Here is an 18616-nt window from a genome sequence, read left to right as displayed (position 1 = left end):
CAAGATACCTTATCTATTGAGACGTTCCGGTCTCTGTATTTTAGTTTACACCTAGATGTTCTTTTTAGTCTAGTGTCGTAAATGTGGTCCTATCCATTTTTATAAAATCCGTAGCCTAAAATTATGTTGTAGCTGTCAGGAATCACCCACATCTTGAATTAATTAAGACATACATTTTTAGATTTAAATGCTTTGTTGCCAGAATTCTGCATCAATTTTCTTGTATATTAGATTTTTACCATTTGGATGAGAACTAAATCATTTGAAAGTTCTAAGATAGTAAATAAATAAGGAAAAAAAGTGGACTAGATGTTTCAAATCCATTTTTGCTTTCCAGAACTGGTGACTATGATTACCTGTGGCAAAAACTTTGAATCACTGTAGGGTTAAGTCTGACTGTGCACATATCATTTTCAACCAATGAACTTAAAGCTTCTTACAACTCGAATAAGAAGACCGGAAAATTGGAGAATTTGCATGTAAAAAGTGAAACAGTTAATCAGCGTAGTAATTTTCTTTAAAATACTAGTCATGGGACGAAATGACATCCACTGACTGGTTACTGGGTTTTGTAATGCTAAGATGATTGACGATGTTAATAGTTCTCAAAGGTGCATCTCATATTGAGTTAGGCCCTAACTAGGACTCTTAAAATCTCGTTCACCAGTCCCAGAAAGTCAGTCTTATTTTTTGAGATCCTTTATCTTCTGTTTCTATGATGCTAATTCTAAGCTGCACTTAAAAATTAATATTCTCATACGCCTAATAGATTCACCCCATTTATTTATCAAAATTAGCATTAGAGGATTTAATCTTATTCCTAACTAGCTCACCGACAAACAAACGAACTCGGCTTGTAGTAAAAAAGTTATATTTTTTTCCATAGACGTTTTATTTTCCTGTCGATGCGTATTTTGTGGTATGATGGGTAATAATGGAACTGCGTAGTTTTAGGTATGATAATTGACGGCTTTCAGCTCATGTTTTGGCAATTGAAGCGAGTGACTATACCACTACTCCATAGCTAATAATAAATTCAGTAAAAAACAACCCAATCGAGTTGTGGGAAGAGTGTGTAATCTGGCTAAATGAGGTTTCCAGGAACCAAGTAATTTTAATGAAGCGTTAAATAGTCTTTAAATAGGCGAACATTTTACATTGATATGATAATATTACTACGATTTAAACAAGCTCATCATCTTTTGTTAGTGGGACAGATTGGATTAAGCACGTTCCGTGCAGGATTGTGTTGGTGCACGCTGATTGGCTATTTCTTAACTGATCAGCGCTAGTGGATACTTGGAGAAGACTTTAGAGTCTTCTTGTGTAAAAATTACGAATGTGTTAACACTTTTCTTGTTATGATTCTGTTATAATTGTATTTTGCTACTAAACGACCCAGCTATTCCTATTGCTTAGTATTCTTATACAATGACACTCAACAAGACCCCAAAATCAGAACACTTTGAACAGGAATGAAATTGTATTCAAAATAATAATGGTATGTGAACAGCAATCACTGATTTGAATAACGTTCATATATTTATAGTATATACATAAGAAGCTTCTAGATTTTTCTCCAATAATATGCCCGGGCTGATCGGTTTAGAATTAGCCAATCAGCGCGCAGCAACACCATCATGCACGAAACATGCTTTAATCCAATCTATGTCCCGCTAGCACCTCCCCCTTGAGCAGATTCGTAGGATCATGTGCTAGCGTCCAACTGCAACCGAGTGACTGGCCTGCGCTTTCGATCTGTCCATCGTCTAGGCAATAAGGAAGTTGTATCACTCTTTGCTTGCACAGAAACTGACCTGTCTGTTCCGGGCGTTTTGATTTCAAAGGTGTCTAGCAAAACGTCAAGAGGTATTCGATGTCGATTCTTGCTGCTGGCTATCGAAGTTGCTTTCAGTTGATTAGCATGACGTATCCAAACTTCTGAGCTAACTGACACCTCATAAACCACATTCCCTTTCTTTCTCACGACCCGACCAGCTGTCCATGTAGGATGTTTACCACGATAGTCCATAGCAAGTACTTTTTGACCCACCGTGAACAATCGTCTTTGTGCCCCATGGTGTCAATTGAACTGCTTCTCCATCGATAAGTTTCGTTGGGGCTCACGAGATGGCGTCGGACGGATGACATCGAAATGTGTTTTTATTTTTCTGCCAAGTAACGCTTTCGCTGGAGAGACCCCATTTGTTGTTTGAGGGTTCGGTGTAGAACGGTAGATAAACAGGAACCTCTCTAAGATCTCGTCGGTGGTACCCTCCCCTCTTGATTTTTTTAGGGCATTTTTGAACGTACCAACAAAGCGTTCTACCTGGCCATTCGATTGTGGATGGAATGGAGGTGTTCGGATGTGCCTGATTCCGTTCTGCTGACAAAATTCTGAAAAGATAGATGATGTAAATTGTGTGCCGTTGTCGCTGACTACTTGTTCTGGAACCCCGAAACGACTGAATAATTGACGTAGCTTTTTGACTGTGCAGCTTGCAGTTGGATGTTCCATGATGAAGATTTCCGGCCACTTGCTGTATGCGTCAACTACCAGAAGGTAAGTTCGTCCATGGAATGGACCAACGAAGTCTAAATGTATACGCTGCCACGGTGACGTGGTATCGACCATGATTGCAACTCTGCTTTTCGTGGTGCTTTTGCTGCCAATGCACATTTTGTACACGAACGGGATAGCTGCTCGAGTTGGGTATCTAATTGTGGCCAGTATACATAACTTCGTGCTAGAGCTTTCATGCGGTTTATTCCGGGATGTCCTGCATGCAGCTGTTCGAGGACTGCCGATTGCAACTTCTTTGGGATTATGACACGTTCAGCAAACATGAAATGATCGTCGATGATTGAAAGAGATAATCTGCGCTGATAAAACTGCTGAAGTTCTGTTGAGCTAATCTTCAAGGGCCACCCTTCTAGGTGGAACTTTCTAACTTCTTGTAGAACAGGGTCTCGAAGAGTCTCTTTTCTGACTTCATCTGACGACACTGGAGTGTTTCGAATTGCCGCTGCTACTACACTCCGTATTTCTGGGACCTTTCCACCTGTCTTTTTTGCACGTGAAGTGGTGTCTGATGATGGACACGACACGTTACAAACGCTGTTGAAGGGTACCTCCATTATTCCAAGTTTTTCTAACATATCTAGACCAAGAATATCAAGGTTTGGTCGTTCTGTTCGATAGCATACTTCTTTACAGCTATTTCTATTGAAGGAAAATTCACATTGTAATTCACCAACTAGTTTCAGTACACCTCCAGATGCGGTTTTAGCCATTTTCTTGGATGGCTTCATTGGCGGTTTTCCCAGCAAGTTATACGTCTCTCTAGACACTAGAGTAATATCGGATGCTGTGTCAATTTGAAGACGAGCCGCTATACGATTAATCTGGATCGTAACATACTTTCTCCGAATGTCATAGTCTGTTTGAAAAGCTGCTACCAGAGAAAGAGATTTAGACTCAGCTGCTTTCACCACACGTGGAGGACGTTTATACTTCTTCTTGGGCTGGGACGTACGATCCGGTTGACAGTGGCCTTCTTTATGTCCACGTCTGTTGCACACCTGATATTTATGCTTCTTAAATGAACAGAACCGTACATAATGCCAATCGCCGCATAACCAACAGGCATCCGTTGGTTTGTTATGAGTTTTATTCGGCTTCTGACTTTTTAACCTAGTCATAGCATTTACACTACTGCAGGTTAAATTAGAATTTACCTGTTCAATTAACTGATTGTCGTGTCTGATGTTTTGTAGTCGTTTACACTCATCTGTCAATGTCTTGAGTGTGACGTTTGGGTCTTGATCCAAACGAGTTAGAAGTCTGGTTCTAATTTCAGCATCTTGTGGTGACTGCAGAGCTTTGATGAATATTAGGCATTTAAATTGATCTTCTGTCAACGAACGTAACTTGAATCGTTCACACTCTCTGTTGACGACGTCTGCTAGAGCACCATATTCATCGGCTTCACGTTTCACCAAATTCAGACACTGATATCGAATGCTAAACAATGAGGAAGATTCACCGAATATCTCTGACAATTGCGTTACTGTCTCCTCGAAATTGAGCTCTCGAGGTAACTTTGGCAATATATGATCAGCATAACGTGCATGTTCATTGCTTCCCAACTTACGCATCAACAACCGAGTCTTCCATGCGACATCTTGTTGACAGAATTCTATTCTAAATGTATGTTCCCAACGCTTGAACCACGTGAGAAAGGTATTTCCACTTTCGGGATCATATATGAATTCTGGGATGCTGCTAGCAACTGCATCACAAGAAGTACTTGAAACAGCATGTGAACTCGAGTTTTGGATGCTAAACTGTTGCATCAGAGTCTCCAACAACCGCATTTGTGCATCAAGTTGTGCTTGCTGTTGTTGTAGTATTCGGCTGAGCTGGTCATCTGATATAGGCATTTTGAATGAATTTTCCTTTTTCCTCGTCGCCACTGTTATAATTGTATTTTGCTACTAAACGACCCAGCTATTCCTATTGCTTAGTATTCTTATACAATGACACTCAACAAGACCCCAAAATCAGAACACTTTGAACAGGAATGAAATTGTATTCAAAATAATAATGGTATGTGAACAGCAATCACTGATTTGAATAACGTTCATATATTTATAGTATATACATAAGAAGCTTCTAGATTTTTCTCCAATAATATGCCCGGGCTGATCGGTTTAGAATTAGCCAATCAGCGCGCAGCAACACCATCATGCACGAAACATGCTTTAATCCAATCTATATCCCGCTAACAGATTCCTACTTCCGTCCAACCTTGTTATTTAGAATATAATTTTGTTCTTGTTCAACCGTGCTCTAATTGGGGTACTTGTCAAGCGAATAGATGTCCAAGAATCCTAAGCAATAGGAATAGCTGGGTCATAATAATAACATCTTTGTACAACCAAAATGTATTCGGATGCTCGACGTTTTATATGGAGTTATTTGTAATAGATCTAAATCCTATTTCGTTACAGGGATAGTTTGTTATAAAATATGAATAAGAATGTCTTGAAATGTAGTGACTTGTGTTTGGAAATCGAATAACAAAAAAAGATTTGTTCACACGATTTTGTGTTTTAATTGATTTTTAAAATAAATTCCAAATAATGACTAGGCAAATATTAAAAAAGCTATGAACAAACAGGTATCGTACAACGATTTCTCAGTAATCGTGATTTCACATTTGTACACGTTCGTGTAGCGAATTCAATTCATGTTCCATAAGAAGAAGAATTGGAAAATCAAGGGAGAAAACACAGGACATAGGAGGGGAGCTGACTGGACATTGTGTAGTTATTCTTTCCTTATAGGGGTAGCATTGTTTGCTCGCAAAATGATAATCAGGCCAGAATAATTTATGACTTACTAGAAGTGAATGTATGAATATAAGGGACTTTATTAAGGTAGGATTGAGTCAACTGATTAAGGTATATTACAAAGTGATATGGTTTAACATGGTTTACAATTTACTACATTTATTCACAATGATGTAAGTAATGTGTGCACAAACGTGTATCGTAACAGTGAAATATACTTTTCGCAGATTAACAGTGATAATAGCAGTAATAATAATTATATTTGCACCATTAATTTCTCTCTGAGTTTATATTGGTCAAAAACGATATTAATTTAGCTGTAAATGAAGGTGAAAAAATGTTAGTAACATTAGTGGTAACAGTATTGATGGGATAAAAAAAGGTTTTAGTGCACATTATAGTGATTGTTTCATAATGATTAAATTAGTTAAAAGAGATAGTGGGAATATTTAACAATTTCACATTTCATATTCGGGCCAATTTAATATAGGAAGTTGATTTTTTTAAAATAATGATAATTTATAGGCTCAACATATTACAGATGCTACTAATTGTCACCTTTTGATTTATCTTCTCTTGGACGTATTGTAGAATCACTTGTACTCCGGTTTATTGTAGCTGTACTATCCCTTGACTCATGCCATGTAGAACGACTAGCAGCAATCGGTGTTCTAGGTAGGGAAGATTGTTCCAACGGACTAATATCTGTATTTGTTGTGATATTTTCTTCAGGACGTTGTCTATTTCTTCCATCACTAGAATATCGAGTCGGGGGATTTGTTTTATCTATTTTGGTCGTTGATTGATATGGTCTTGGTTCAACAAATGATCTTCTTGGTTTTATTAGTAAATTTGATCCCGTTGATCTATTCAGTCTAGCAGGTATTGAGCCTGTTATTTGGTAGTAGTATGGGTCATATCTAGATGGTGCAGTAGTTGGCTTGTACAGTCCCACGAAGGATGAATCCTGTGAATTATAAAAGTATGGTTTAGCGTTAAATGAATTTACACTTTACGGTTTCATTTTCGCCTCAGTTTCATTATGTAATTTAAAAATGTAATTATCAAAATCTTTGTTTCGGTAGAGTTCTTGTACGTGAATTTGAATTTCAGGCTTCTTAACAGTGCTTATCTCTGATGATAATGTCAGTGATTGTACATCTACATTGGTCTTAGTTTCGTCGAGGATGAGACAGATGAGTTCTTGCCCATGGATTCCCTTTATATATCTACGCTAATTTAATATTTATGTCCGCTTCTTTAGGCTGGGATATCTTTTTTTATTATTCAGTGAACTGAATGTTATATCCTCCACAAGTTCGTGGAAATTAAAATTTTGAATGATATCCTTGACTAAACAGTAGTTTGGGAATTATGTTTTTTTTCTGAGTGATATTATTTGTTATAATGATTATTTAACAACAGTTACATTCTTTTTTATTTATTTACGTTGAATTGGAAGTTGTAAGCTACTTACAGCTGACTAAAATCCATAACTGTATGGATGATCTTATCAATTTAAAAATATCTTCAAGTATATCTAGATAATTTTAATTGATTCCTAGTCTCATTAATTGTTCATTCATATACATGATTAATACAATATGGACTTTTCTGTTTTCCTCTTACCTGTTGACGACTATTATCTATTGAAGATTTCATTTCAGCATAATCACATCCTGTTGTAGTTACTGAACTTCCGTAACTTGTTAAACTTGGCTGACTTTGATTAACAGAAGATGGATTCTTTACGTAAAGTAATTGACGTTTATTTGTTTCATGAGTTAGTTGATCTTTGAGTTGTTGAATCTGTTATGAACGCAAAGAAAGATAGGTAGAAAGTGAATTTAATAATCTATTCCTTTATAGTACTTAGTAATATGAAGTTTTAATGATGACATAAATGTATCAAGGGATCGGCTAGGGTAATACTGTGGTGTGGTCTACTTATATCCATATAAGTAGTGTATAGTGATGGTCAGACATAGAATGTATTTTGGCAGAAGACCGATAAGGAAAGAACTGAAATGAAGCGCAATTGGTAGGAAAATACATAAACAATCAAATTAGAGAAGATGGATTGATATTTACAGAAGGAACAGTGAAGATTAAGACAATTGGTTGTTATTTTTCAAATTAACTGTTGACTGTATGGTTATCAGAATTTAGTGAGATAGTCTGTAATTTTTGCTTAAATACATTCGATTGTCCCCAGTCGTGTTTTGTTCACAACAATACTACCATCGTACCTTGAATTTTCATTGTAACCGTTTTATAAACGATATCCTGAGTTGAAATTATTTAAAATACATAATGAGGCTGGTTGTAAGCCAATAAATTTTCAGTATATATATATTCAATATTGGGTCAGCACATTTACAATCTAATACTAGGAAAGTTATTAACTTAAAATATTTTAGTAGTCACCATAAATTAATAATTTTACGATATTTTTGATTTTGGTCATTGTCTAAACGAATTCGAATTTTTGAATGGTTCTTGCGTAGTATGTCTGTTGCAGTGTTAAAAATCAAAGTCAATTGTTTACGGTTTGTGTACCTGACAAAAAAGTACTAACCTTCCTTCGAGTATACATATAAATGCCAATTAAGTTGTAACAGAAGCAAAAACAATACATTGTCGAATAAGCAATTGAATTAGTGTGAAATATAATAACTCAATGTTGTTCACGAATTAAATCGATTGGTTAACAAAATTAAGCTTTTCTAATTAACAGAACTGTAGACAAGGTATTAAACATGTTGTAAAGTTATTTTGTGTAAGAACAAATGAAGTATAAGAGTGTTTATAGGTTGTTAACATAATAATGCAGTTCAATATTTACTGTCAGGCTTAATTATGTTATTGCTGTTGTATCATAAAATGATCTGATTATCTATAGTTGATCTATAAGAAGCTCTTAAGATCTTAATCGTTGTAGTCATTCGTATAGTTTTACAAGTATTTTGTTAAACTGTGAATTTTGATTAGCTATTTTTCATTATTGTTATAGTGTGTAGTTTAATTTTAATTGAGGTTATCACTCTTAACAGGTTTATTAACTACTTGTATAGCATACCTGTGTCTCTACGATAGAGAGGTTTCTCAAAATGTCTGCAATTATTGTACATAAAAAATGAATTACAAATTTATAAAACCCCTTAGTTCTTAAACACTTTCTGACAATATATAAACACATAATGCAACGCGGGTTCAACTACTACAGGGAGCATCAAGCCCTCACGATTCCAGGTATGCCTTGCTGATGAGTGCCAACTTGCATGAAACCCAGGTTCAGTGTTATCTGCCAACTACTTTCGATCACCTAACATTATAAGTAAAGACTAGCAAAACAGAAGGATACGAGGTTTCGAATCGGCAGAAATTAACTTTTCAATTTTTTTTTGAAAAACAAGATTCAATGAATTCATAAATGTAAAACATTGTTGACATATGAATCTATCCGATTCATTTGTCAATTTTCTTCTGGATTACATTATTTCCATCATCTTGTTCAATAAATTGTTAGGAATAAAAAGCAAAATTGACTGATGCTACTGTAGTGAACAAGAACACTGATGGAGACAATCGAATGTATTTAAGCAAAAATTACAGACTATCTCACTAAATTCTGATAACCATACAGTCAACAGTTAATTTGAAAAATAACAACCAATTGTCTTAATCTTCACTGTTCCTTCTGTAAATATCAATCCATCTTCTCTAATTTGATTGTTTATGTATTTTCCTACCAATTGCGCTTCATTTCAGTTCTTTCCTTATCGGTCTTCTGCCAAAATACATTCTATGTCTGACCATCACCATACACTACTTATATGGATATAAGTAGACCACACTACAACTAAGCCGAAGTTTACATGATGTATCGTAATAGGTTAACTCAGCCTGTAGCTCTTCTAGAGTTACTGCCGGTCCCAATCTCGGGTAAATAAGGAGGGTTGGGCATGGGGTTAGCGACCCCATCCCGTAGAAAACTAACCCACTAAAAAAAGGCTAACCCGGAAAAATAATTCAAACTATTTAAACTCTGCCCTGGGAGTGGGAGGAAGAATTATGGCGCCTCAGGATGAAAGCCGAGATTTTTCGGAATTCACAAGGCCGATGCTTCTTCTAACAACCAGAGCAACACTCTTTATAGGTACATGGAACGTCCGGGCAATGTGGGAGACCGGGAAGATCAGTCAAGTAGCAATGGAAATGAGGAGATACAAATTGGCAGTACTTGGAATCAGTAGAACTCATTTGACCCAAGCTGGACAGCAAAGGCTAGGTACGGGAGAGATGCTGCTGTACTCCGGTCACGAAGGGGAAAATGCTCCACACACTCAGTGAGTTGCTTTAATGCTGTTCAGAGAAGCACGAAATGCACTTGTAGGATGGGAATCTCATGGATCCAGAATCATCACAGCATCATTCAAAACAAAGGAGGGGATCACAATGAATGTTGTACAATTTTATGCACCCACCAGTGATAGCAACGACGGCGATAAAGATCAGTTTTATGGGAGGCTGAAATCAATCATAGCGAAGTCCCCAAGAAAGTACCTCACCATCCTGATAGAAGATCTATACGCTAAAGTCGGAGTGGACAACACCGAATATGAAGATGTCATGGGACGACATGGACTAGAAGATAGAAATGAAAATGGGTAGAGATTCGCAAATATATATGCGTTCGAGAAATCGGTTATAGTCGGCACGATATTTCCACACAAACGCATACACAAAGCTACATGGATCTCACCGGACCAAACCACAGAGAACCAGATAGATCATATTTGTATCAACAAAAAATTCCGAAGGACAATGGAAGAAGTGAGAACAAGGAGAGGAGCTGACGTAGCTTCAGATCATCACCTGGTTGTCGTCAAGATGAAACTGAAGCTAAAGAAACACTGGACAACTGGGGGAACAGCAGTACAAAGGTTCAATACAGCCTTCCTTCGAGATACTAACAAACTCAACCAATTCAAGATAACTTTCAACAATAGGTTCCGAGCTTTACAGGACCTACAGAAAGAAGAAACTACGATGGAGGACAACTGGAAAAGGATCATAGAAACATTAACTTCAACGTGTCAGTAGGTTCTGGTTCTCAAAAAGCATCATAATAAGGGACGGATCTCTATAGGAACCCTGGAAAAAACTGAAGAAAGGAAGAACAAGGAAATAGCAATTAACAACAGTTGAGCACGATCAGAGAAAGTCAAGACACAGGCAGAGTCCGCAGAAGCAAACAAGCAAGTGAAGAAGAGCATTAAAGCCGACAAGCAGAAATACATAGAAGAACTAGCAACGACGGCAGAAAAAGCCGCAAGAAAAGGGGATATGATACTACGAAGAAACTAGCAGGGAGATATAGTAAACCGGAGAGACCAGTCAAGAACAAAGAAGGGAAGACAATCATGGAGGTTCAAGAACAGAGGAAAAGATGGGTAGGATAGTTAGAGGTACTGCTGGATAGACCAGCTCCATTAAATCCACCGGACATCGAAGCAGCACACATTGACGTTCCTATATCTGTCACTCCAAGAACAACTGAGGAAATCAAGATGGCCACCAGACAAATCAAGAGCGGAAAAGTGGCAGGACCTGACAATATACCCCCTGAAGCACTGAAGTCAGACATTGAAGTGACTGCAAACATGCTTCACCTTCTATTCACGAAGATTTGGGTGGAAGAACAAGTGCCACCGACAGAATGGAAAGAAGGACACTTCGCCAAGAAACGGAAGAACGGAGATCTGAGCAAATGTGAGAATTACAGAGGCATCAGTTTGTTGTCAGTACCAGGAAAAGTTTTCAACAGAGTGTTGCTGAACCGGATGAAAGACGCAGTAGACACCCAACTTCGAGATCAACAGGCTGGGTTCTGTAGGGATCGGTTGTGCACTAACCAAATTGCGACACTACGGATGATTGTGGAACAATCAGTTGAGTGGAACATGCCACTATACATCAACTTCATTGACTATAAGAAGGCGTTTGACAGTGTGGACAGGAGAACATTATAGAAACTTCTTCGACACTATGGAGTTCCTGAGAAGATTGTCAACATGATCCGGAAATCATACGACAGACTACAGTGCAGAGTCATGCATGGAGGACAGCTGACAGATGCATTTCTGGTAAGGACCGGAGTCAGACAAGGCTGCATATTCCCCCCTCCTCTTCTTTCTGGTGGTCGACTGGACTATGAAGACCTCGACATCTGACAGAAAGCACAAAATACAATGGACATCTCAGAACCAATTAGACGATTTGGACTTCGGAGATGACCTAACCCTCTTAATCCATACACACAAACAAATGCAGGTGAAGACAACTAATGTAGCAACAGTCTCTACATCAATAAGCTTCAAGATACACAAAGGAAAAAGCAAGATTCTCAGATACGACACAGAGAACATCAACCCAATCACACTTGAAGGATAAGCTCGGGAACTGGCTGGAACTTTCACAAATCTGGTCAGTATCATCGATGAACAAGGAGGATCCAACACAGACGTCAAGGCGAGGGTTGGCAAAGAATTAACAGCATTTCTACAATTGAAGAACATATGGAACTCAAAACAATTTATCAACTAGTTTCAAAGTGAGGATCTTCAATACGAACATCAAGGCAGTTCTACTGTACGGAGCTGAAACGTGGAGAACTGCTACATCCATTGTAAAAAAGGTACAAGTATTTATAGATAGTTGTCTACGCAAAATACTCAACATTCACTGGCCGGATACCATCAGCAACAGCCTTCTGAGGGAGAAAACAAACCAGCTTCCAGCTGAAGAGGAAATTAGGAAAATACGTTGGAAGTGGATCGGACATGCATTAAGGAAATCACCAAACCGCATCACGAGGTAGACCCTAACTTGGAATCCGGAAGGGAAGCGGAAAAGAGGAAGGCTAAAGAATACATTAAGCCGCGAAATATAAGCAGATATGAAAAGGATGAATGTTTAATTGGAAAGAACTGGAAATGATTGCTCAGGACAGGATTTGATGGGGAATGCTGGTGGGCGGCCTATGCTCCTCCACGAGGGGTAAAAGGCGTAAGTAAGTAATCGTAATAGGTAGATATTTTTCGAAATGTTAAAAATATTTTCTGAAAGATCACTTTGATAAAAATGCCTATTATCAGTAATTATCTCATGAAACTTTGCTTTTTAGTTTGGGTAATCAGTTTCTTACTTTTAGTTCATAACTCTGCAATTTCTTTGTGTCCCTAGAGGCGAAGGACCCTAATGGGATCGTTACAATATTCCCGTTTCATACTATCGATCGTCCTATTTGTGATTCGTAATTAACATTGCGTCACACCGATCTTAGCAAACCTGCACACACTTCTCTCTTTTGCTCAGAATAATAATTAGTTTCATGTATTAAAAACCTAAGTTTGTTAATATTTAAATTTATGACTTTATATGGAAACGTAAATTCTACAGTTAAGATCTATTTATTACAATACAGCCACACCCAATGAGTTTTCAGTTTTTGCTAATTCTATAACACGTTGTTTGAATAGCTAATAATAACCTAGCGACCAGATCTTTGTAGTGAAAGTCATTTAACCGTAAATAGTTAGATATTCAAGGCCAACTAACATTTGTATGTAAACTATCCATACAACGATAAATTTTAATAGTTCTATCATTAATTTTAAACTTTATTTCTCAGAATAATTATAATGAGTTTATTTATAAAAACCATTGTTTTTTTCTCCGTGTTTGTTCATCTCTAACCCTATTTTACGCTTGAATTAGTTTTATTGTCAAAATAAAACGATGAAAATACTTATGATAGTAAATGGAGTTATATTTGTTTTAAATTTATTCGATCGGAAGAGCGGCAGGAGGGGGAGGTGAATGTCATCATTTATTCACCGTATATGTTTTACTTGTAGTAAAATTTACAAATTAGGAAGTACATCATTTAGCGGTGATTAATAATTATATCTTACTACCGTCTACATCTTTCTTTTTTGTCATGTACAACTGGTGCTTTCATGTTTATATGTAACTGAATAATAAAGACTTGAACTATTTATCAGTTTGTAAGGCACAGTTACAACGGACAGATAGTGTTCATGCGATCATCTAAGTGGAATGGAGTTCAAAGTTATGATCCTTTTAATTTATCTACTAGACATGCTAAAAATTTATCTATTACTTGAATAGTGTACTTTGTAATTGATAGCAGTACGAGAGTTGATTATATTATAAATCAAGCTCCGTCGTTGAAGGTGTTTAACCCCTGATACTACTTATTAATTTAAAGTATTGTAGAAAAAACGACAAAAGTAAATGATTAGTATGTAGTACCTGATCTTCAAGTCCACGTATACGTTGTTTATAGCTACGTTCTTTGAGTTGTAACGTTTTCTGTGTATCATTTAGAGCGTTTCTTTGTCGATCTAACTCATTTTCTAATTCTTGACGTTGTTTTGTATTGACTTCGATTAGTTGAGCTGCATACTGTTCATCTTGTTGAGCCATATGTACCTAAATATTAGATAAAAGACTGTGTTTTAATAATTTTCATTTTTTGTGTGAATAAACGCAAAATTAGCAGAAAAAACTTTTGTTCAATTTTCAAAACACCAAGGTTTTATCTTGTTTAAAAAAAAGTTTGTAGAGTGATTAGTAAAACTGCTATTGGTTATTGTTTTATTTTAACCAAGTGCAGATATCGTATAAACCGAACGGTTAGTTGTTTTTGTAAACGTTTCTAGGATTTTTTCTTCTGAAGTAAGAATGTCATCTTTAAAAATGGTTACTGAATAAAAATAACTTAACTTTTGCCGCAAATATAACAAAATTACAACTTGGATTTATTGTAAATTGATGATAAAACTAACCAAGTACAGATTCATGTAATTGGCTTTAGTTAACACTTTATATTTGAGGCGTAGTGATACTACGTTGTTGCTCAAACCGAAGTATATAGAACAAGATTTGAATCCGCTACGTAGTGGTTGAAAGTCGAACGACCTAACCACTAAGCTATCGCATCACGAAGACTAGTGAGACGAATGAAAGAATTTATCTATTCACTCACTTCGAGTGTGTAAATTATGTACTCCGATTTTTTTAAATAAATGGGTGAAACAAATATTTAATTTAAAGCAATCTTACAGATCGAATTAAATTTCTATAATCTATAGCGTATTATTACTGAATATTTTCTAGATAAGATACATGTATCATCTATAAAATAAAAGTAACCGTTGCTTATCTACAAAACACTACTATGTAAAATATTCTCAGTAGTAGATAAATATTATCTTGCTCTACATGGAAATCTATTCGTCGTGTCGAGATTTCATGTTATTAATCTACAGACAATTCAATATGGAATTGTCTATTAAAATTTTGTGTGAAAACACTTAAAAATAATAACGATATTGAAGTGTTTATGGCTTTTCAGCACACTTGAGTTAGCCTCTTAGTACTTTATAGGGTCTTGATAACTTAACGAACAGAAAGTGAATTCAAGTTTTGCTTGTGGATAGGCCGAATTATTACAAGTTCAAAAAAAAGCGTTTTCCATATGATATCACTTTGGCGATATGAAGCGAAATCCATCGCAGTGGCGGAATTATATTCATCCTCGAAATCTCAAATTAAGTACGATTTCTAACTCTTCACGTTTTTACCTCATTCCTTGTGAACTGTAGTTCACACGCTTAAATTTCGGTTGTAGTTGCAATCATATTCTTCTTTTTGCCTCTCATCTTGTTACTTTCTTATCTTAATGAGCCAATGTAAGGTGTAACAACGTGGATCGATACAGATTCGTAACAAATCCTACGCTGATAACAGCTGACTGACTTTTGATACTTTTAACGTAAGTAAAATCAACCCAGCATATTAGTATGCTTACTATAAAATATCATAAAAATTTTGTGTTTATTTTGCCTCACTTATGACAAGATAATATTCAGTTAACAATCAATGAATTATATTACTATTCAACGTATAATCACATGTTTATCTGGCATAACTTTTTTTAAAGACAAATGATTAGACCCTGAATCATATTGGATGGATAAATAAATGTTAAAACTATCGTGGATTGGTTGAAGTTAGACATTAACACCGTTGGATACCGGCCGGCTCAGTGGTCTAGGGGTTAAGTGCTCTGGCGCGAGACTGGTAGGTCCTGGGTTCGAATCTCGCGAGTGCGGGATCATGGATGCGTACTGCTGAGGAGTCCCATAATAGTACGAAACGGCCGTCCAGTGATTCCAGGTTTTCCATGGTGGTCTAGCTTCAATTGACTCATGATTTCAACTATGAAAAAACTATCTCTGTTTTTAATTTACTTGAAGTTTTTGTATTTCTCGACGTAAATTTAATGTTTCTTCTTCTAGTCCACGAATAGTTGTCATCAATACGGAATTTTCATTACGTAATGTATTATTTAATTCTTGTTCTTTTGTACGTTCTCTTTCCATCTGAATTTGTTGACAGAGAAAAAAAGTGAATAATTATGGAATTAGTTCTAATATTATCTAAATAAAATTCTCCAAAAATATTTATACGTGAATTATTTTCTTGATTTTAATAAAGTGATCTGATCCTTAAAATATAAGAAAGGAAAAAAATAACTAATATCCGTCTAATGAATACTGATTTTAGGCTTTATTGGAGCTTTAACTTCATAAGCAAAACTTAATTCCAACAAATAATATCATAAATAAATACTATTCAGAGAACTCTGTCAGATATCAGATAATTATTGACGAATAGTATATTGATTCATTTCATATTGTTTGTCTGAGTCTTCCCATTGATGTTTAGGGCTACAATTGATCAGTTTGGTTAGCGCCTAGCATTTAAGGATTTCTTTTTGTGTATGATAACACTAATTATTGATATCAGATAGCAATGAACTTGGGTAAATGTTTATAGCACACGAATAACAAATAATTTCCCTGATATGCTTAGAAAAAGTGAACTTTATTAAGTGGCTGATTTAAACAAATGAGTTTTTGGAAACCAGTCTACTGAAGAAGAGAAAATTTTAAAATTAGAGACTGGAAGATGAAGAAGGTAAACGAAATCTGTTAGTAGTCTTAGTCATTGATTGAAAGTAGTATATATATATATATATTATATATATGGTTGTAACTTTTAAAATCTGACATGAATGGAAAGATTGGGTGTAGTTCAGGCTTAGATTCTGAATAACAAATTAAATCTAAACTTCGCTCTAGCAGTGCATGTTAGTAAAATAATACTTGATATTGTAATTCAAAAATGTCTCACTAAGTTGTTCAACTGAAGTTAATTTTTCTAATTTATATCTACAGTACTCAAAACATTGATAAAGATTTTAGACTACAGCTTAGCATAAAATAATATAAACGACAAAGTTCTTCATTGAATCAACTGAACTTCATGTAGGTGAAAGTTATTTTCAACTAAACTGTTGACTTATATGTATATGTACTATATTTAAAACAATCTCAGCGATTAAAATTTAAGGAATTTCAACGTTTCATCCAGAAATTTTGTTTGGAATTCTTCAGGGTACTTATCAAAATCAAGACTATTAATGAATTTGTAATCTTTAACAAACAAATCTGCACTTAAAGTTTATTTAGGAAATTATGAGTTAGTTAGACGTAAATAATATGATAGGTCCACAATGTGGAAATAATAAATGTGTGTGTATATGTACTTTTATGTTATTAGTAATTACAACTAAGTGAATCGATGATGTCTCTTTCTACTATCAAAGACATTCTGTGTATTAATAATATCAGTACAATTGGAAAGTGTTCTAAAACGTTGAAGTGTTTGTACAATGAGAAACGTGATTTTAAAACGTTCAAATTTATGTCTTTTGGTTGGAATAAAACTATGGGTTATATAGACAGGGTAGATAAAGTATGAATTACGTGTTAATAAGCATTTGTCCAAAGAGTAGCTAGTTGTGTTTCATCTTTTCTGTTCAGGCTGTTTTGATTAGCCCATATCTACAGCGTTTCTATTGTCAATCTTTCTTTACGCGCTCCAAACCCTTTCTGAAGTGTTTTCTATCAAACTATTCGTTCAAATATTGACGAATATTCATATAGACTTGATTATTATGGGGTAACTCACTTGAGTGATATTTACAGTATCATCAAACATTCAAGGACACAAGAAACAGTGTACAAATTTGATGGTAACTAAAACAAATATTCATTACTTTAAAACTTACTTTTTCTGCCATTTTCTTCCATTGAATTTGTTCTTTTCTTACCCGTGTTAATTCACAATCAATTTCATGTTTTTGTATTCCTGCATCATTCATACTTCTTAATAAGTTTGCATTTTTTTCAGTTAGATTAGCATTTTCAACTGAAATATAAATATATATCTACTAGAAATAAGTCGGTCAAATGAAATAATCATTTTAAAGATTAGCTGTATACATAAAAAAAAATCAGTATTGGGTTTATAACTGTTGTATGCAAAGAATGTTTTAATCTCAATTTTAGATTAATAACATATGCTTACTGATGTGAACAGCGAAACAAGAAGTCTTAACAAACTACGGAAGCTATTTTTGGGGACGTTATTTCATTTAATTCGAAGCTTGCCCCTAGTCTATTCTACAGATCATGAGCTTTCGTTTGATGTATGATTCACTGCCATAGCCTTTTCTGTTCCAAAGCTATTGTAATTTAGGCGTAACCCTTTGTACTCTATTTTCTACTCTAATCCCCCAGTTATGGACAATTGTATTTTCTTAATTATTGTACGTTGTGGTTAGGTTAGTTATCTACTTATTCATTTACCTTTTTACACTAATCTGAATTCGGAATTCGGGTACCAGATCGGGATTGGAATAAAACGAGTAGTGTTCCAGTTGTCTTGTCTTCTCTCTCGTGTGTGCTTGTCAGCCAATCATGCATAGAATAGTTTTGGTCTCTCTACCCCCACTTCAAACTCACGCATACTAGCCTCAAGGTTAAGCCAGTCAGCCTATCGCGTCACGGTTTTAACCTACATTAGACAAGCTACACTCGGCACTAAAGTGGGTAGACAGATCAAGGAGATAACACTTGCATTCAATTATATTTTTTTGATCCAAGGATTTATACAAGTTAAAATACTTTTAGCTTATTTGACAGTAGTAATTTCTGTTATAGTTTCATTTCGGTTATTCTTATGGAGAAGTTATACGGTATATGTTTTCAAAGCAAATATGTGATGGCTTTCTTTATTGTTTAACCAGGAGGATATTCAT

General features: G+C 35.5%; 1 protein-coding gene across 1 annotated transcript in view; it reads right to left on the bottom strand.

The window, feature by feature from the left end:
• Positions 1-5902: 5902 nt before the first annotated feature.
• Positions 5903-18616, bottom strand: part of Smp_168870 (hypothetical protein) — a gene marked incomplete at both ends in the record, with an annotated part of 54979 nt that continues 42265 nt past the window's right edge. Inside the window, 4 exons of the mRNA XM_018792851.1 lie at positions 5903-6322; positions 13696-13875; positions 15699-15830; positions 17585-17724. Of these exons, the coding sequence (XP_018644367.1) occupies positions 5903-6322; positions 13696-13875; positions 15699-15830; positions 17585-17724 (872 nt within the window). The remainder of the gene's footprint in view (positions 6323-13695; positions 13876-15698; positions 15831-17584; positions 17725-18616) is intronic.

The sequence above is a fragment of the Schistosoma mansoni genome, assembly GCF_000237925.1.
Source record: "Schistosoma mansoni, WGS project CABG00000000 data, chromosome 1 unplaced supercontig 0210, strain Puerto Rico, whole genome shotgun sequence".
Lineage (NCBI taxonomy): Eukaryota > Metazoa > Platyhelminthes > Trematoda > Strigeidida > Schistosomatidae > Schistosoma > Schistosoma mansoni.
The sequence above is the reverse complement of the archived record's forward strand: the minus strand, read 5'-3'. Positions and strand labels throughout refer to the sequence as shown.